The sequence below is a fragment of the Argiope bruennichi genome, chromosome 5, assembly GCF_947563725.1.
Source record: "Argiope bruennichi chromosome 5, qqArgBrue1.1, whole genome shotgun sequence".
Classification (NCBI taxonomy): domain Eukaryota; kingdom Metazoa; phylum Arthropoda; class Arachnida; order Araneae; family Araneidae; genus Argiope; species Argiope bruennichi.
The window spans coordinates 101,379,294-101,401,406 of record NC_079155.1 but is presented as its reverse complement, the minus strand read 5'-3'; the positions used below and the strand labels follow the sequence as shown (position 1 = coordinate 101,401,406).

At 26.5% G+C, this 22,113-nt stretch overlaps 2 protein-coding genes across 3 annotated transcripts in view; one reads left to right on the top strand and one right to left on the bottom strand.

The window, feature by feature from the left end:
• LOC129968745 (kidney mitochondrial carrier protein 1-like) overlaps positions 1-22,113 on the bottom strand; it is a 32,274-nt gene that overhangs the window by 961 nt on the left and 9,200 nt on the right. The window contains exons 1-10 of one of the 2 annotated variants that reach the window (XM_056082953.1): positions 14,097-14,303; positions 12,942-13,134; positions 11,334-11,481; positions 4,566-4,660; positions 3,371-3,456; positions 2,574-2,672; positions 2,295-2,419; positions 1,830-1,890; positions 1,026-1,121; positions 707-787 (exon numbers count right to left, since the gene is read on the bottom strand). In XM_056082953.1, the coding sequence (XP_055938928.1) occupies positions 707-787; positions 1,026-1,121; positions 1,830-1,890; positions 2,295-2,419; positions 2,574-2,672; positions 3,371-3,456; positions 4,566-4,660; positions 11,334-11,481; positions 12,942-13,002 (852 nt within the window). In that variant the 5' untranslated portion in view covers positions 13,003-13,134; positions 14,097-14,303. Of the gene's footprint in view, positions 1-706; positions 788-1,025; positions 1,122-1,829; positions 1,891-2,294; positions 2,420-2,573; positions 2,673-3,370; positions 3,457-4,565; positions 4,661-11,333; positions 11,482-12,941; positions 13,135-14,096; positions 14,304-22,113 lie in introns of those variants that run through there. The other variant, XM_056082954.1, reaches the window with a different exon arrangement.
• On the top strand, positions 18,789-19,631 carry LOC129968322 (uncharacterized). Its single transcript, XM_056082177.1, has one exon. The coding sequence runs from the start codon at positions 18,789-18,791 to the stop codon at positions 19,629-19,631; it is 843 nt and encodes a 280-aa protein (XP_055938152.1).

Genomic DNA, 22,113 nt, shown 5'->3' with positions numbered 1-22,113 from the left:
TAAATTTATGTAAATATTAAACTTACTCTGTAATTGCTAAACTATTCAGTTTCACAATATTTGTCTACAAATATATGAAAGAATGAGATCAAATTCTGCACTTTAAAATTTAGAATCAAATAAAAATGATATGATTATAATTTCTAATAAAGAAGTCTATCTCTTACAAAAAATTATACATAAATTAAGCTGTGAACAATTAGTGGAATCCAGTGATATACAGTTGCATCTTTACAAGGGTCAAAAATAATTAAATTAGATAGCCTTTTCTCACTAAAATCTATTTTCATTCTAAATTAGAGACCATAAAACAGTATGCCAAATATAAAGTAAATAACCTGCATTTGCAAAATAGAAAGGTTAGGCAGATAATTTAATACAAGCCTATTACTATAACCCATCTAGAATATTCCAAATGGACACGAAAAAGGTTTCTGACCAGCCAGCCTAAGGATTCTTTTACCTATTTTTTTTTACAGTTGCAAAATTTACAATTTATATCACTGAATAATACATCCTATCAACCACACAAGTTGATGTAAAATCCAAATATATATTAACTTACATATATTTGATATAAGAAATTTAAAATATACATAAAATACAATTTACAATTTTGACATAAAAATACAAAGCTTTGCAGACCTGTGAGTAAAATAATTGACAACAAATATATCAAATACCTTACAAAGTATATAAAGGATACTATAATGTTCCAAGGTCCTAATCTAACCCACGTTGGCACAAAACCTTTGTAAAGAGCTAAAAGTCCTTCTGTCTGTACAGTCTGGGAAAAAGAAGAAAAAAAAAATCATTAATTTAATAAAGTTTTGCCTTATCTATTGCTTAATATACATATACAGTATTTCATTTGCTTGTAAGCTTAAAAATTATATTAGGTTTTAAATTTTGAGGAATAAGTACTTCTACACTAATAGATTTTAAGTAACAAAACATATTTTTTGATAAGAAATTATTTAAAATAATATAGCAATACACATAATTTACTGGTCAAACATACATACATGAATTGCACAATGAAATGACCCTGTATAGAGAACTTGCATTCGGGCACCATCTACAATGGCAGTTCTGAGTTTTCTTTGATTCATCAGTCTTGTCTAAAATTAGAAGAAATTAAAACATTTTTAAAATAAATTTTAATAATATAACTTGTAACATGTCTCCAAATAATAAGGATGTGTGATACTCAACAGGCCAGATTGTTTGATTTACAAATTTATTTTGAAAAATATAAATGTGCAATTCAGAGAGTTTTTTTTTTTTGAAATTTTATTATAAATTAATTAAAAATCAAAATTTATTATGGCTTTTTTTTTCCCACAATAACTTCCAAAAATATTATTGCACAATAATTTTTACAATATTTCAAAATTTTTAAAAATGACTTAACAAAATTTTGTCCTAAAATTCAAATCATTTTTTTTGTTTCAGTAATATTTGCCATGATTTTCTTCTGTTGTAAAAAGCTCAAACAGGAAGATTCTGTTATATTGTGTTAATATAATATCTGTGCAGTTTATAAGATTTAAAAAGTAAATACAAGAAAATTTAGAAACCACATATTAATATTTTTAATAGCATCATAAAATAATCTCCACTACGCAGATTAATGTTCTTAATGAATAGAGCATATGTAAAAAAAAAAAAAAAAAAAAAAAAAACCATGGCTTTAATGTCTGACAATTTGACAAACATCAAAGTTATGAAGTTATATCCAGACAGTTTAATTGAAATTAATAATAATCAATCTCCCTGAAAAAACAACTGTTCGTCAAAAGTGACTAGAAAATAAATAAAAATCATACCCGAACAACATCAATAGGTGTAGACGCTACTGCACCAGCTAAACCGGCAGTGAAACTAGACCTATCAAAGGAGGGAAATAATTACTTTAATAAACTTTAAAAATATACATGTTATGAGCAATTAAATACATGGGATGATAAATGAAGACAAAAAATTATTGCCTTCAAAGAAAACATTTAAAGAAGCAAGCAGCTAATACAAGTAATTCAATACATAGTTCAGAAAATAAATTTATTCTGCTTTAGGTGTAATTTATTTATCGGCTCTGTAGCCCAAAGTCGCATATTATCTATAGTAAATTAATACTTTTATTGGATAAACTGACTTATAAATCATCAAACTATCTTTCCACATCAAGATTTTTTTTAGAGTCATAAAAACTAAAGATCAGAAAGTAGAGTATAAAATACAAAAGAAAATTTTAACAAGACAAATAATTTGAGGAGAAAGCTTTCTTAACATACACAAAATGATTGAAAACACCATCTTCTATGGTACCGGATAAGATGAGATTCCTTTTTGTTATGTCATATACTGGAAGCTCAACGCCTGCGCAAACAGCTGCCCTTTGAGCTGTTGGGCACACACCCTAAAACAAAACAAAGTTTTAATATTTATGTGAATGCAATGTATAAAATAAATAAAATTAAAAAAAATTATTATTTTATTTGAAGTCAAAACATTTTGCTTACAAATTTAAACACAAGTCTAAGAAGGGAAAAAAAAAAAAAGATTACCCTTACCCTCCATAAACCTTTCACGCCTTCATTTTTATATATATCTAAAAAGCACCTTAGCATTCCTTTTTCAGCATATGCTTCTTTTTCTGCTTGTAAACGAACCTAAAAAAAGATGATTTAAAACTAAACAACAACAAATAAAATGTTTCATTTTATTGTCTAATATCCCTATATTATAAAATAACTTTGGCAATCTTTCTCTTATCATTAATTTTTTTATATGATCCAATTTAGCTGTGAAAGATAAAATTAAATCAACATAATATAGAATTTTTATTTATCTTCTCTGAAATTTTTTAATGAATTTCTTTTAACTAGATATGGAATCAGAATATAGATAAATATAGACAATAGTCAGTGAATTGCCAAATTAAAATTGAATAAGTTATACGGTGTATTATTACACCCAGGAAAATACACCAATACTTTATAAAATCATTTATATATTTACATAAAATTTAGTTACAAAACCATTTATAGTTATTTTAGACAATTTTTAAAAAAAATAATAATTTCTTAGTGTCCTCCTTGCCTTTTTGGAAAATAAAAAAATGGGCATAAGAGTAAATCATTCACAATCAATAAAGGTATTTACAGCAATTTTACGTAACATCAAATTTTGTTATCACATAGATGTACAACTCTAAAAAGAAGTATAATTTCACTTTATTTAAAATGTAAACTAATCAAAGACCTTTTTGCCTCCCACAAAATTTTGATACCAGTTTCATATTTACAATATCAGGCATGGATAAAAGCTTCTCCTATTTGAATAAAATAACATTGTCTGAGTCACTTACTTTTAAGACATCAGTAGGATTTGCAATTGATGAACCAATGACTCCTGCTGTGATACCACACAAAACATTTTTAAATAAAGTTTCATCTACAAAAAGAAATGAAAAACCATCACAATCAATAAATACTAAGATTAGCAATGCATTTTAATGAAGAAACTGAAAAATTCATTTATTTAATCCTTTCACGATTGAGGAGTTTCCTTTGAAAAATCTCATATTTCTCAGCTACAAGTGGATGTTTAGTTATTAATAAATTAAAATACCTAGTAAAAATAACATATAACAGTCCAATCTCTCTTTTTAAATAATGTTAGACAATTAGTGTTATGTTCACAAAGTAAAATAAAATTGGCTGTGCTTCTGAAAGGGAGAGACAACTTAAAAAACAAGTTGCATTAGTAAAAAAATTGAACATGAACACTGATAACACTGTTTCATATGGCAAAATATTACATTTCAATTTCATTATAAATTAATTTTTATAATTCAGACAGAGGATTATATTTTAATAATTTTGAATCAATTCAAATACACAAAAAATTAACATTATATTATGAATTTATGACATGCACTACTTAAGTGAAACAGTCAATTGTTAGACGAAAAAATTTTTGAGGACATTTTTTTTTTCTGATTTAATATTATTAACAAATAAAAATAGAATGGACCATCTTAACTTAAATCATAGTATTTTTTAAATTATTATTCTAAATTCAACTCTTAATTAATGCTTAATTCATAATTATAATGCTATACTTTCTTATTTTCTTGCATATTATTTACTACAGCCATGATAAAATTTCTCAGAGAAGTATCAGTTTTCCAACTAGTTTTACTTTGATTTTTGATAAAATTGAAAAATGGAGGGTTCTTATCAAAGAAGTTTTAATTTTAAAATTAACAAACTGAAAAAATAAATTAATAGCCCTATATAGAACAGAGTATATTCAAATGAATCTTTGTATAAAATTTAAACTTAAAAATAAAATGAAAGTTCATAATATCAAATTCCACTTGGACAGCATATTTCAAATTCCCAGAGGAACAACTAACTTGTATCAAAAAATCTAACGCTGTTTGAAGATATTATAAACAAATCTCATAATGCTTCAAAAGAATATAATGATTTCTGTTGCTTTAATTAATTATGTAAATTAAGTATATATGAAAAAATTACAATAAGAACTATAATTACCATGAGGATTTTTAATGACTATACTTTTCAATGAGTAATAAATGCCAATTTTGATTGTGCCATAAGTAGCCTGCCTTAAAAGTGCTGGTTTAATTCTGAAAGAAACCAAAATTTATGTAGAACAAGACATGGGAGATTTTTGCATTACTACAGCTAAATAATTAATAAATAGATATCATTAGAATTTTAGGAAAATAAGGCAAATATATATGCATTCAAACAAGCATACACAAAAAAAGACAAGCAAAGTTAGGAAATTAAAAGGGGAAAAAATGAATCAATTTTAGATTCTAACTTACCAATACATATTTACCTGTTAGGGAAATGGAACAGCTACCATGTTCAGATAAGATACAGCTCTGCACAATGAAATTACACTTAGAAAACAATGGGTAATAAAAATAATTGAATTTCGTAGCCATTTAATCTATTTTTAAATATAAACTGAATATAGATGGATAAGGTTGCATTCTCATAAAATTATTTTTAAATAAATACATTAAATAAGGTTAAAAACCATTACAAAATAAAGGAGTAACAATATATTAAAATTTTCAAGTATACTGATTGTTCAGAACTCCGAGATAATTGCCTGCATCTTATATTAACAAAAATACAGATTCAATTTTAGAACAAAATAATAAATATTGACAATTCGGGGAGGGGGGGGGAACTAAAATCAAACTGAATGAACATGATTTTATAAAAAAATTATTGATAATTAAATTTTACTATAATTAAGAAAATTCTTTATAAAATTAATTCAATAAATAATTTAATAAATTAAAAGCACTAGAAAGCATAAAAATATGTCAGAATCTACCACTGTAAATTTGTATCAATGATAATTAAAATTAATGTTTAGGTATTAGATTCTTTTCATTTCATTATGTTACTGTTCTACTAACATTTATGTATTTAAAAAGAATGAATTTTAAATCTTTCATAAAAGAACAATATTTATATTCTTATATAATTAATAATACAAGTACACAATGAATTAAGAATGACAGTAATCAAAATTTTTCTAAAACTTAAGCAGAGAAATTTTTATAAAGACAAAATATTCTTTCAAATGCTTAACTTAATTATATTATTAATTGTCAATGTAAAATTTGCAAAACATCTCAGATCAATAAAAAGATTTGAAAAAATTAAAATTTTTTAAATAAAACTAATGACTGCATAATAGGATTTCATTGTCATTAAAAGAAAACTGTTAATAAGCTTTCAGCATTTAGTATAAGGTTTGAATGCAAAACAAAGATGAAAGAAAAGAAAAAGAAAAAAAAAAGAAAGAAAGAAAAAAGTAAACTCCTTCAAGATAAAAAGTGAAACTATTTATCCACAAAGAATTATATATATATATATATATATAGTATATAAATAAATGTTTGATCCCCAACGTATCAACAAAAACAATTTAGTTAAAATGATTCATTCAATTACATATTACAAAAAAAGTAAAGTGAAATTCATTACTAATTATAAAATACTTCATCATTACATCATCAAAACCAAAGTTTAAATTAATTTATTTCTAAATCAAAAGGTAATAACAAATTCAAGAAAACTGAAACTCTTAATTGCATACAGAATTAAATAGGTTATAATTTCTTCCAATTAAAAAAATCTTAAATAATACTTGATAATACGAAATTTATTAAATAATTACGCAATGCATCGGAAATAAATTATATAATAAAAAATATTTTAAAAAAATTTTCAACCTTAATTACAAAAATATATTAAAAATCAGATGGCAAAATTCAAATTATCAGTGATGTTAAAATAAATTATGTCTCAGTCAAAAATAAAAGAATAAGTCAAATATGATAGTTAAAACTTACATCTCAAAAGATTAGTGTTTTCATAAATCATATTATAGAAATTTAAAAAATCCCATAAAATTTTAATCTATAATTCTAAATGGAAAAAGTTGAAATATTTGATTAATTCACATATAATTAGCTATAAAGCAATTTCTTTAATAATGATTTAAGATAAATTTATAAGGGAAGCAAACTTTATGCTTCTCATCCTTCCCCCAGCTGTTTACAAACAATGTAAAAAATAAAAAAAATGGCAGTAGCAAATTTGAAGCTAGCATATGCCAACATGAAATTTGATATACATATATCTCCACTATGAAACTGCCATATTCTCTATAAATATGTGGTAGATTTATAAGGGATCTGCAAAGTGAAATTTTTCAGGCAAGCATAAACATAAAAAATAATTGATAATTAAATTATACTTGCCAAGTTTATTCAACTTCTAACAAACATCGAATGAAAAATATTTCATGATATAATTTTTATTAAAATAAAAGATTAAACCAGTTAAAAACAAGAGGAGACAACATTAATTTCATTTATAAAAAATAAAGCAATTCTCCACTTAGTAGACATTTTAATGTATCACTAAATTAAAGTTATTGTCCTTTTTATTTGTAACCTATTTTTGTATAAACTTTATTCAAAATATCATGTTGGCACTTGATAAATTCCACAAATTCTCCGCAAATATTGAGAGATGTTTAAATATCTCAAATTAAATATGCAGTTTCACGTAAAAATTCCAGAAATTGATTTTTATTCATTAAAGGAAATATTAAAGACATGCTAATTTTTACAGTTTAAAACTTATCTAAATATTAAGCATTCTTTAATTTATCAGACAGAATTTCTTAGATTTCTTCTATTAATTATGAAAATATTATAAAACATTTTTCTTTAAAAGTCAAAATTTATCGATTAATTTTTTGAGTTACATATCAAAAATTTATGATGAATTAAACATACATATATATTTTTAAAATTCAAATCAAAACTCTTTGATAAAAAATAATGGAATTAATTGTTTCTCAAGAGAATTATTTTAATTGAATTCCCATAAGGAGAAAAAAATATTCCCACAATACAAATCCACAAAAAAATGTAGTAGTGAATTACCCTACCACAAATTAATGATTGTAATGCTGACTTAACTGGATGCTTTCTCCCAGATCAGGTAACACCTTGCAAGCAGTACCAAGACCGCACGGGGTGACCTAACCTAGCAGATAAGATAGCACTGGGTGGTAATCAAAAAATCAAATACTGCAGCCGTAGCGAATTCAAAAGCAAATACAGAAATTAAAATAAAGACCAACGTTCATATGCTGCAGCTAATATAATGACATGTACATGATTTAATCATCATGACCAAGAATTTTTTAAAATATTAGACTACATAATTTTTCAAAAATAATGAAATCTTTTGACATTTCAAGACTGTAATAATTAAATATATACTAAATAATAGCAAAAAACTTAAAATAATTTAAACATTATAAAAGTTGCAGCAAGAGAAAATACGCTGGGTATCATCATACATTAAAATAAATAGCAATTAAGCATATGTATTAAAATACCTTAAAGAATTGTATAATCAATTTTATTCTGAAAAGACGTGTCAACCTAAATTTTATATATAGCATCACATTTTTATTTAAATAAATTCTATTTAGTATAAATTAAGTGTATTTCCTTTCAAGATATTATGATGATTATGTGAACGTGCAAACTGGATATTCAGATCTTTTAACAACTGAAAAGAACTCATAAAAATCAGCACTAATACAACACACAAAATCACTCAAATATCACGACGCACAAAGCAAAAAAACAAAACATACTTATGTAACATTATAAGCACATTCAAATTGATAAAATTCAATAATTCTGCAACATATTTGTTTTTAAATAAACATTCATTAAAATTATATAAAAGTATTTTTCTCAACATAAAAAAAAACTTTAAAAACTTAATGGCATTCATGAAACAAAAAAGTATCGTAGAAAAAAGTAATTTATTGTTGTTATTGGAAAACAATTGAATATTAATTGAGCAGAATTTTATTTTCAAATAAATTAAGGTTCTAAATTGTGCAGATTGTCATACTATTTTATGTTATTGTTAGAAGCTTCAATTATGTTGAGTATATCAAAATCCCTAATTGCTTATGGATGTGTATTAAAGTATGTCATTTGTCTCATGACCATAAGCAATTAGGGTTTTTGATATACTCAACATAATTGAAGCTTCTAACAATAGCATAAAATAGTATGACAATCTGCACAATTTAGAACCTTATTTATTTGAAAATAAAATTCTGCTCAATTAATATTCAAATGTTTTCCAATAACAATAAATTATTATACTTTTTTTTACGATACTTGAATTTAAAGGGAGGAAGAGGGTTGGAATGCATTTTAGCAAAGTTGGAACAAACTTTCTTTAAATAATACATAAACATTCAAATTATCAATAACAAAAGTCCTAATCAACATAAAAAAAAACTTTAAACTACAATGTTTTTTTGTTGTTTTTTTTCTTTTTTGCAAAATATTAATAAAAATATTAAAACAAACTTTCAATATCTGAAATAAGAGGGAAAAGAATCAATATTTTATTTTAATCAATTGTTATATAGAATGATATCAAACAAAACTTTTTGAAAATTTTAAATATAATTTTGTAATTATTTTAAATTATGAATATAAAGTAGCAACTAAAGAATAAAATGACAATTAGAGCCAAAATATGAAATCTGAAGTGCAGTAAAGCATTGAAGATGTTTTCTTAAAAATGTTGTTACATTTTAAATATGCCATGCAAAATTAAGAAAGAATTGTTGAAAAAAATTCCTTTATTAAAGCATGCATTCATGATTTCAATTTAATCTAATAATTAAGTGCACATGCCTAAAAAACTTATAGCCAACACTAATTATTTTATTAAACATCATATTAAAAACATCTTTGTTCAAGAAAAATCAATCCATTCTTTTGCAAATTATAATTTTAAAATTTAACTAAAAGCTTCAACATTTGATAAACATTATTAAAAATAATTGCCCACTGAAATAAATTTTGAAATACTTCTCAAAAAGAGATTAATGGTCTGACATTATATTAAAAATGATAATTATTTTAATAATCAGTACAAATTTAACAATTTCAGATTGTAATAAAAAAGACTGTAATTTTATACTATAAAATTACTCTTAATTTTCACCATGACATCCAATTTATGATTTTATTATGTTCTTCAAGTTTAGACCTTTAATCCAATATAGAATATATTTTTCTCCTATATGCAACATTTGAAAATTACAAAACAGATAAATGACTCTCAAACAACATAATAAAAGATGTCTGCCAACATTATGAACTTAACATTTTTAATTAAATTTTATTAAATATAAGCTAAGTAATTTTAGTCAAGTTTCCTTACATGATAGATTTTTTAATAAGACTTCAGAATAATGAAATAACTTTTGTTATATACGTAGCATTTAGTATAAGGATTTATGCCAAGATGCTCCTTTCAGGAGTAATAGAGAGGCATTTTTCTCCATAAACTGAATATTTATTATTAAATATGAAGTCTATTGCCCTGTGAAAAGATATTAATTATAGTATTGATTCTATTATTATCAGTTAATTCTTATTAAATTGTATATAAATTTTGAATTTTTACTATACTTCTTTCAGGCAAAAGTTTATTCCATTATTTCAGGTAATATAGGAATCGGAAGTAAACATGAAATTTAATTTCATGCAAGTGGTTCCCAAATTTATTTTTAACTATGCAAATGTGTTTTTGTTTAAAAGAAAATTAGCTTCCTCATTTTAAGTAATTAATTAAATTAAAAAGTTACTATCAAATATTTTATTTAACAATCAACTCAAAATATATAATTTTTATATGAAATTTAATGCTTAATAAGAAATTCTTGCTCATTATTCTCAGAATAACCCACAAAATGTAATAACTGAAATGTTAAACATTAACGACAGTGTCAATATTCTTAATAAAAGCTGCAGCAGATTTCGTTTCACATTAAGAAATTCCTTAAGCAAGGGATCACCTAACTTACATTGAAATAATATATTGTGAATAAGAATATTGAATGAAAATTGCCATAATCAAAGCAACAGAAGCGAAGAAAATATTCCAATATAATATAGATATAAAATCTTTGAATTGCACTAAACTGTTCTACAAGTAAACTTTTTAAGCTGATTTAAAAAGCCATGATAGTTAAAATATACCAATTAAAAATTCTTCAGGCAATGAAGTTCTTGTTATCATGTCAATGGCACATATTGTAAATGAAGCCTGTACTAATATCTATGATTTTTTTTTTTTGAAGCTTATATTATTAGTTAGAAAAATTAATTTGAAATAAACATATTTACAATTCTTCCAAATTATTTTGAAGTATTTATCACAATGCAAAAGAATTTGAAAAAACAGATAAATTCATATGATCACAACTTTGATACTCCCTTTACCTTTCATCCTAAATTCAACTTTAGCATGAATTTAATTTCTAAATTAAAATGTTACAATATACAAGCATCATCAAAAATTAAAGTTGAAATCAGGAAATAACAGCATATTCTTTTAATTAATTAGACCATCATAAATATAAAATATAACTGCTAAATTTTGTATGTAAGTGGTTTGAGTGCAGATAGATGAAAGAACTGAAACTAAATTAACAGTTCTATCAATAAGAATTTGTACTGATAACAGTGAAAATACTTTTTCCATTTTACAGTATAACTCATAGTTATAATTGAATACATAGTTAGCTTTCAATCATTAATTACAATAAAAACTGAAGCATAAGTGGAATTATAGTAAAAAATTGTTCTCAGCAGTATTAAAACATGCAATAAAAACATAATTTAAAAAAGAGGCTAAGATACCAACCCTGAATATAAAGCCTTGATTCCTTCCTCCTTAGAAATTCGAAGAAGGGCATGAGTCATGCCCTTATACTTGATTTCTTTGAATTTGGCATCTGACACTTGACCTTGAACTTGGAGACGAGTTTTCGTTGTATCAACTGGAAACGTTCCTAAAATGATAAAAATTTAATGTGAAAATAAAGTTCAATTTAAAATTGTACATTAAAAATGAATAATTTATGGAAAATTTAGAAATTTTTGATTAAAAAACATGTACAAAGTTAATTTTCATCAACTTAAACATTTTTTTCTTTTTACAAAACTCAGTATTATTCAAAAGAGAAAAAAAAAAATTCTTATTCTTTATAATAATCTGATACTTGAAATCTTAAAAATATTTTTAATTTTTGCATTAAAAGAAAATTAAATACCTTATTCTTTGGTTTCCTGAAACTTTACATTGATACTTATTAATGAAGTGAAAGAAAAGAAAAATGTGAAAGTCTGCAAAATGCCAGTAAATATTATTTAATAATAACAGCTCTGTTCATATAAAAAGCCTAATAAAGGAATTAACTATATGTGAACTCAGCAGCATATAAATCAAATTTAAGAACTCACATCATTAGATTAGTCAATTTAAACTGTAATTTTGCTGTAAAAAATGCTCTAGAAAATCTTATGTATCACAATCTAGAATTTTTTGTGGTATAATGTATTCTCTTTCTGAGCTGAAAAACTTAATTTTGCATTAATATACAAACATAAATCTAATAAAAATTTACTGACTGTGGTCATATTATTAATATAAAGACTTTGATCAAATATTTGATAATTCTCCATTACCTAAACAGCAATCAAACATCAAAAACATCATTTGGTAGATAGTGAAAAACAGCTTTTTTCAAGCTATTGCAAGATTGTTAAACTTTGCAAATTTGAGTACAAATGATAGTTATACCAATAGAAAAAATGAAGTTTTGTACCAATTATTATATTTAACAAACACTGCCAATTTAACTGCAGTGCACAAAATATTTTACATATATATATATATGTGTGTGTTCTGTTGACAAATATCATTTATCAACTTGCATCTGATAGGAAAATGTATAAAATGATTAGATAAAACAGGAGAATTAGGTTTTAGGTTCTTGCCAAGGTAGAAAAAAAATTATCGCCAACTTGGACTGTGGAAACTTGCCAAATTAATCAATACAATAAGAATTTTTTTGAAAATGATTAACATATTTAGCAACTTATAATCTTTAAAAGTTACAGATTGACACTATTTACCACCAATTCTCCTGTATGGCCAATGATTAACACTTGTTAAGATTCATAAGTAAAGATTACCTATTAAAGCAATGAAAAAATTTGTTAGTTACACACAGAAAAAAAAACAAGTAAAGAATGTGTTACTATTGGATAAGTAGTAAAATGCTTGTTTCCCACATTTCCTTAATTTGGAACACTTATTGTAACAAGTATTAAGTCACAGATTCATATTTAGCATATAAATTGCATTAGATTTTATTTATTATTTTATACTGAGTTTTATAGCAATCTTACTTAAATGATATTAAAAATGTAGTAAATATCCCTTAACAAGTTATAATAAATAGATTACCAAATTCTGCTGCAATTGATGCAAGCCCACCATAAGCAAAAGGACGCCAATCACTAACCATACTTCAGATGAGAACTATTTTGATGAGATTCTTTTAGAGAGATGAAATTTTGGCTACAATTTTGAGAATGATTGTTGATTTCGTTTATGCTTTTGAAAGAGGTACTTCTAAAATGCACTGTTAAAATGGAACCTATAAAAAAATTAAATGAGCATTTTCATAAATAAACCAATACTAATAATTTATTTGCATCTATGAAAGCAATTCAGAAAGTAATATATCACATAAAAATAACTAATACAAGTAGGAAAATGTAATATTAATTTTTTAAAAAAAATGATAATTGATATTATTTCATATTCATGATATGGATAAAAGTGTATTTTTATTGCGTTGATAAATTCTATCATAAATAATTAATATTAGTTTAATAGGATTTAATGTTCATGTATATTTTAAAATAGAATATTTTGTTTATAAAATGACTCCTTGAAACGAAAAAGACAAAAAAAAAAAAAAAAAAAAAAATCCGGAACATGCCATTTTTAGATATATAAAATTAACAATTCAGATTACTTTTTTTAACAAGGCTTAAATTTACTGATTATTAAAATATATCTTAACCGGAAGCCCGGCAAAAGTTAGGCAAATTGAAGAATTTTTATTTTTTCAGAATTTTTCACTATATCTGGCGTAACTTTGATTTCAACAATTTATATTATTGCCAATATTTACACTTCTGTAAAACTATACATCTTTTTATGTAAGTAACTATAAACATTAAAAAAAAATTCTTGCCTCTTGTTTTATTTTACACATAATCAAATGTACTCTAAAAGTGAAAATAATAAAACAGAACGGGGAAACAAGAAAAAAACTTGTCATAAAAGGGGAGGCGGGAAAATGAAAGTAAAAAAATTGACATATGTCAATTTAATATACATTATTTCAAAATTCCACGTTAAAAAAACAAATCACTAACAATATAAACCACTAGATTTTTTAAAATTATCATCGCTTAATGGATTATGACAATGCGCTAAACGTCAAGTACTTGAATTACATTTTAACTCAGCCGGTATTCATATTATAAAATAGTAAGACAAGATATATAAAATCGATCATTGAAAAGTTTACAATTGAAACGAACTTACTTATAATTTATATAATTCAAGGATTCAAATCAGGAGTAGGAACCATGTCAAGATTTCTCATTTAAAAAAAAGAAACGAATGTTCTCGTTCCCTCTCTCTTCAAGCTTGCGCGCACACGCTTCCGCAACTCAGTTTCGTGATCGTGCGACGTACTTCATAAGGTGGAGGTCACAGACAGGAAAGTGGTACGATCGAATAGGATTCAGAGCAACGTACTTTTGTTGAAGGCTTGCCTCAAAACACCTGCTGAAAACTTTATCGCTGATAGTAAAAATTTTTTATCATTCTTTATCGCTGGGCTTTTACTGAATCGACTGATTTTTATCTATTACGAAACAACGAGCCTTTTTTTTTTCTTTTTATTGATATACCGATAGAGGATTACTCAATTTCCACAACTGACGCATCTTTTAAGACGTTCGGGAAGGAAAAGCTTAGAATCAAATCAATCATTGATTTATGAGCTTTTTTTTATCATCACGAAAGGGAAATTTCTTTTTCATGAAAGTGTTAGCTGTAAAAAAAGCAACAGAATAGTCCGTTCTGTATTATGAATAGAGACCTCTCATCATTATATTTCATAATTTTGAAGATAAGAAGAAAAGTACGAAGTTATACATATCGAGATTTTATTTTATTTCTTAACTTTTATTAATTAATCTTTTTTTCTTGGAACGATATAAGGCACTTAAAATAGTTCCTCCTCTTCACATAGAATCATGGATTATTTAAAATTCCACCGAATTCTTTTATATTATCCATTGTTAAAAGTTTAACTTTCGAGCCTTCTCTTTTTAAAATCTATTAAAGATATAATTTATAGTGATTGAAGAGATTAAATAACGTTAGAAAAAAACGCTTTTGCAAATGGTATAATTGATTTATTTTATAGAAGAGAAAATTTTATAGAAATGCTTAATAACTGATGATATTATTTTTATTTTCTTATCTTTAAATTTGTAAGAAAAGTGACATTTTTGAGGGGCATAATAATAGCACTCGATTGCGATGACAGCTTCTCACCGAAGCTGTCATCGCTCTTCAGATAAAGTGAACAAGCAATGCTGTTACGATGAGACTCAGTTGTTCAAGTTTGCGCTAGAGATAGTACCTGGAACTTAGAGACGACCGAAAGTACCGAAGATGTAACTGGTACATAGGACGACTTTAATAGGAGGTGTTAACATTTCAAATCATCGTGGATATGCTTTTTTTTTTTTTTTTTTTGTCATCTAAAGATTCACCAATGGATCATGGAAATAAAACTCGCGACTTTGATGCAATTCTTTTGTATCACCTTGTTCATTTAATTTGTGGAACAAATAGCTGCGCAGTAATTCGGTTGTATTTTTGGGGGCATATAAAGAATCTTGCGGTTTTAATGAGATTAATGGCATGATTTTCAGAATTGGAGAATTCCTGCGGTATGATACAGCATATGATTTAGCTAAACTGCATAGTAACTTTGTAGATTAAACACACATACACACACACACACATACATACCTACACACACACATACATACCTACACACACACATACATACCTACACACACATACATACATACACACACACATACACACACACATACATACATACACACACATACACACACACATACATATACATACATACATACGCACACACATACATATACATACACACATACATACATACACACACACACATACATACATACACACACATACATACATACACACACATACATACCTACACACATACACATACATACACACACATACACATACATACCTACACACACATACACATACATACCTACACACATACATACATACATACACACACACATACATACCTACACACACATACATACATACACACATACATACATACCTACACACACATACATACACACATACATACATACATACATACACACATACACATACATACATACACACATACACATACATACATACACACATACACATACATACATACACACATACACAAACATACATACATACATACACACACACATACATACCTACACACACATACATACATACACACATACATACATACCTACACACACATACATACATACACACATGCATACATACATACACACACACATACATACATACACACACATACATACATACACACATACACATACATACATACACACATACACATACATACATACACACACACATTCTCTGTTGAGGATATATATTTATTTCGTAAAAAAAATATTTGACGTTTTAATCACAAAGTCAATTTACGATATAATTCAGTAAAACTCTTTGTATTAAACGGAAGAGTGACCATGGAGTTGACCAATTATTCTTGACCAAGTGCTAATATTATACTACTATTTTTGTGTTTTTTAAAAATTATTTATTAGAAGGGGATTTAGACAACTGCGACGCTGAATAGAGAGCATTACGATGCTTCCTCTTTCATACAGTTTGTTTGATCAATTTAATTTCATTGTTCAATATATTTAACATTTAAATCATTAATAAATCATAATATGTGAAGGATTTATTTTAGGTTAATTTTTTAGCAATTATTAATTTTCATTATTATTTATCTATTTATAATGATTCGCAATTCGCTACATCCAAATTTGTAAACAATATTATTAAAGCAGACGTTCAGCATTTATAAATATTGCAATGAGTAAGTGAACTTAATGAAATATATGGGAACTTGACCAATTATTCTTGACCAAGTGCTAATATTATACTACTATTTTTGTGTTTTTTAAAAATTATTTATTTAGCAATTCGACTAAAACAATTAAATCGGCCTGCCTGAAGCCCATTCTCAGCTTTGTGGCTCAAAGCAGCTGCCTAGTCAGAAATTCGCCTCTCATTTAACATAAAGATAACAAAGACATGACACTTTTTTTTTCGAATTATCATCCTATTCCCCTCCTCTGTGTACGTTTACTTATTTATTTACAATCTTTATTTCTAATATTAAAATCAATTAATAACAAAACAAAACGAAGGAAATACACTTCTGTTGCATCACGTTGTTCATTTAATATGTGAAACAATAGCTGCGCAATAAATCGTTGGTATTTTATTGGGGCATATTAAGAATCTCGACAAATATACGATATTGAAATTCAATGTATGCCTTCAACTAGAGATGCATAATCCACAATTTTTTGAATAACAAATAATATTGCTATTGTTATTTTTAAATATGCGTTCCAAATATCTGTTATTTCAATCATATTATTAATTAAAAATTATTACTTAATATTAAATATAAAATTTATTAATTGTAATGGGGTCAATTCATGTGACGTAAAAGTCACATGTCATGTACCTCTTGCGCATGGCATTTAAGTTTCATCCGCGCCACTCTCATCGATCAGTCTGCCATTAACGTTCTCCGCCAAGTATGAAGCGGATTTTTTGTTTACATTTGAAGTTATAATTTTTGAGTCATTTTCTTTCCTCTTTTATTATGTGTTAACAGAGGAAATAATGGTGTGCTGATAAATGCATGCTTTAATGCGGAACACAAGAGTGACTGTCATGATAAAATGTTTTCGTATTTTCCTTTCAACAATCCTGACTTGGGTTGATAGCTTTGGTATAGATTTTTTCAAGCCTTCGAAGTCGGTGATATGCTCCAATCATTTTGAAGAATTCATGCAGTGTGTGTCCATTTATTAAATATAGCTGTTCCAGTAATTTGTTAAAAAAACTCTTCGAAGGGAAAGAAATCGGTAAGCGATTCGCCACCAAAAACATTCAAACAAAATCGTGAGTGCATTTCTAATTTACTTTATTCACATTTGATGAAATTTCTGATAATTTTGAATATGCTTAGAAGGTTTTAAAATGTTTACATGAGTATTACAGTGCATTTTTTTACAAAATCTTATCTAAATTTAATTAATGCAAGTAAACAAACTCCTATTGCAAAAATAACGGCCTGAGTGAAGATTAGTGTGCACCAGCTGTTTGTCGCCAATATTGCAACCCATCGGATTCCTCTTCTAGCAACCGTACTGCTGTTTTGTTTACAACTTTTTGCAATGGTTGAGTTGTACATAAACTACAATTACATTATGAGAAATGTTAAATTAAAAATATTAAATTATCGATTAAAGATTTTAATTTTGTTCTTTATTATAATTAAAAGTTTATTAAATGAAGAAAGTTAAGCATATAATTAAGTTATTTTCTTTTTTCTTTTTTTTAATGTCAATACGAACAGAAAATATTTATTCTTATGCAATTTTTTAATTATAAGCATACGCATTAAAAAATCGTCTGCATTCTAAATAAAGAAATTTAAGCATATAATTAAATGTTATTTTCTTCTTTCTTTTTTTAAAATGTGAATACGAACAGAAAATGTTTATTCTTATGCAATTTTTCAATTATAAGTATACGCATTAAAAAATCGTCTGGATTTTTAATTAACGAAATCGTCTGCATTCTCACTTTAAAAGACGGCTGCAATGGAATTCTTCGCAGTTCTCGTAATTCTTTTGGTGCTCTAACGGTTGGTTCCCTCCATAAGTTGTTATGTCTAGAATTGTTCAGGAATGGATGTCGGGCAAATGGGATGGAAAACAGTATTTCGAACCTGCAGAATGGATGAAGGGTGAGTGGAATGTATTTTTTTTTTACGAGTTGAAAAAGTTAGGACAGAATGCGTGTTTAAAATTTTGTATGGAGAATGGTTTGATTGCATCTAAGTGTGTATGTCCGGTGTGTGGTGAGAATATGAAATTGATTGATTTAGGAAACAGAATCGATGGAAAGATCTGGCGTTGTAGAAAGAAAGGATTGAATCCACACCACATTAAACGTTCTGTACGAAAGGGTTCCTGGTTCGATAAAAGTCATTTGGATTTAGGAACAATTTTGTGCTTAACGTACATGTGGTTAAACCGAATGAGGCGTGAAAGTATTGTGAATGATTTAAATGTTTCACCAAGAACGGTGACTGATTGGATGAATTTTTGTCGAGGAGTATGTGAAGATGCTTGTTTGGCTTTTGACGGGAAAATAGGTGGCGTTGGAAAGATTGTGGAGATTGATGAGAGCAAATTTGGAAAGAGAAAGTATAATAGAGGAAAACGAGTGGAAGGGAAATGGGTGTTTGGAGGAATAGTTCGATACACAAATGACTGTTTTTTTGAAGTAGTGCCTGAAAGATCTACAGAGGTATTACTCGAAATTATAAAAAGGCGTATTCTTCTGGGAAGTACCATCATTTCAGACTGTTGGTCATCGTATAAGTGTCTTGAAAACGAAGGTTTTCAGCATTTAACGGTGAACCACAGTCTGACATTTAAAGACCCGGAAACAGGCGCTCACACCAACTCTATGGAGGGAACCTGGAGCGCAGTAAAAAGATCTTTACACGGGACAAACCATGTAGCCGGAGAATTTGACGGCTACATGGCAGAGTATATTTGGCGCCGACAGAACAACGTCGTCATAACAGAAAAAATACGCCGATTCTTTAGTGAAATATCCAAATCGTATCCTGTCGAGGCAACTGCTTAAATCAAGTAAGTACATTAATTCTTTAAAATTCTCTTTGAAATCCGTTCGTATAACGTACTTCATTCTTTTATTTTTTTTTTCAATTCATTATGTTATCCACACTGTCCTTATGTTCAATGTGCTAGCGAAGATACTAGGTTCCCGCTCCCGCTGCTAGCGAAGCCGTAGGATGTTTTTTTTAAGTTAAAAAATTCTGCCCGGTGCCTTTTACAGATGCCTTCGGCATCTGTAGAAGGCACCGGGCAGTATGGAAAAAAAAAATTCTTAAAAAGTCCTAATTAGATGCCGGGAAATGGTAACCGTAACTGTTCTGTGGAAGTATTTGTTTATTTTGTCCGCCATCTTTATTGGCGACTTGGCATTGTTGGCGCAGCTGGGTGCACACTAAAAGTAACTTTTACCAAAATAACAACTGCTATAATGCTAAACTTAGGTGGAAGTGAATATTACTAGCTTTCTAATTACATTTGCAGATTTGTGATGGATTCAAAGTGAATTTATATCAAACATTATTTCTATTGTTAAAAATGAAATGTCAATAGTTTATTGTATTTAAACTGAAATTCACTGTTATCATAATATCCTGTTATAACACTGTGCACCTCAGTGATTTCTGTTTTAATAAATAAAGGTCTTTTCATTGAAAATAAATTTCCTTATCAGCATTTATTATATAATTTTTATTCCCAACTTCATTGCTACATGCATGTTTAACTTTTTTTTTTCTATTTCTTTAACATATCAATTTCGAATTATAAAATTCTGTGAAAGCATAAAAGTGTTTCTTTCAATTCCTCTTTATATCCTATTTAACTTCTCTCTCTCTCTCTCTCTCTGTCTGTATATATATATATATATATATATATATATATATATATATATATATATGAGATTATTCTTGTTTATTAAATTTACTGTATTGTATGTTTTTGTTTTATTTTATGATATTCATTCAATGTAATTTTTATCAATGTAACTTTAGCATTTAAAAAAATTTCATAAATGTTCTGCTTTAAAAGTATATTGTTCAACATTATGTTTTTATTAGTGATAAAAAAAACTGTTCTTTAGTATCTAGGATGTTTCTGTTGAATAAAATTGATTTCATCATTTACACTGACATTCTTGTCATACTGTGTTTATATTATTTCTGACTAGAAAAATAAATGTTGATAAAAAGTAAATAGTTTTTTTTTAGTTTTTTGAATTAGTGAGTACATTAAAACATACATTTGATAAAATTTCTTCAAATAATTATCACATATATTTGATCTCTCTCTCTATATATATATATATTTGTAATGTGTAAATAAAAATTATGAAAGCGTAATTTTGTTTGTTTTCCTTTAATGAATTCTACAAATTAAAATGAAATTATTTATTCATAAGTTGCATAGATTTAAAAAAAGGTATCCATGCCTTTTATATTTCATTATTTGAAATTGTAAATATAATTTATTGAATATATACTAATTTGAGTTTCATGTTCTTTCCTCTGAGCAAACTGAAAACATCAAAGTCTCAATATTTATAAAAGTAATTACATAAGAAAAAAAAATAATTTTATTAGTAAGCTTTAAAATATTAAATTATCTAAGAGTAATAATTATTTTTAAAAAGAACTAACTGGGGGAACTATATTCATAAGATTCAACATTCAATACTATTTAAATAATATCTAAGGAAGGAAGGAAGGAATGAGGTTTGTTTTCCGGCGTATGCTCCTGAACGGATTCTTAGCTTGTGCCGGGTTCACAAAAATCAAAACTCGAATATCACAAAAAAAAAAATAATATCTAAAAAAGAACATATGTAATTTTTCAAAAACACTGCCATAGTCATTTGTCAAAATGTATCCTTCGGATAAATAAAGGGAGGGAAAGGAAAGAATAAAGCGTCACCAAACGAATTAAAAAACGATGTTAATTAATGATGCAAAAACAATAATTCCAGTGAAAATACTAATTAAAATTTTAATATAAGAAATAAAATTATATAGCTAAGAAAATTTGGAGAAAATAATTCAATATAATATCTTTAAAAAAAATCAGAAGTTTCTAATAATTGATCGGCTAGCGTAATGTTTACTAAACAATGGTTTCGTCAACGTTATCGGCAGACATCACGATATGCGCAGAACGGTTGAAAATTGAACAGAAACGGTTTGTTTGGTACCTGACACGTGACCGTGAATTGACCCCATTAATACTTAATTTACTAATTTAATTAACGTGTGATTGAATTAATTTATCTGTTTCAGCTTACTTCTTAAATTTTATTTTTTTTCTCAAAACTATTTATTTAATTTATTTATTAGAGTGAACCATTTTCGGGAAAAGATGAGTTAAAAATATATGTCATTTCTTTAAAATGTTTACTTTAGTCCTATATTCTACCAATAGATGCCGCCAGCAGTAAACAGAGTACATGTAATCAAAGTCAATCATGTCACGAGCAATAAAAAATGCAGTATGGAATACTG

What these genes read in the sequence shown, in the direction of transcription:
- LOC129968322 (XM_056082177.1), top strand. Translation starts at nt 18,789, where the DNA reads ATGGAGAATGGTTTGATTGCATCTAAGTGTGTATGTCCGGTGTGTGGT.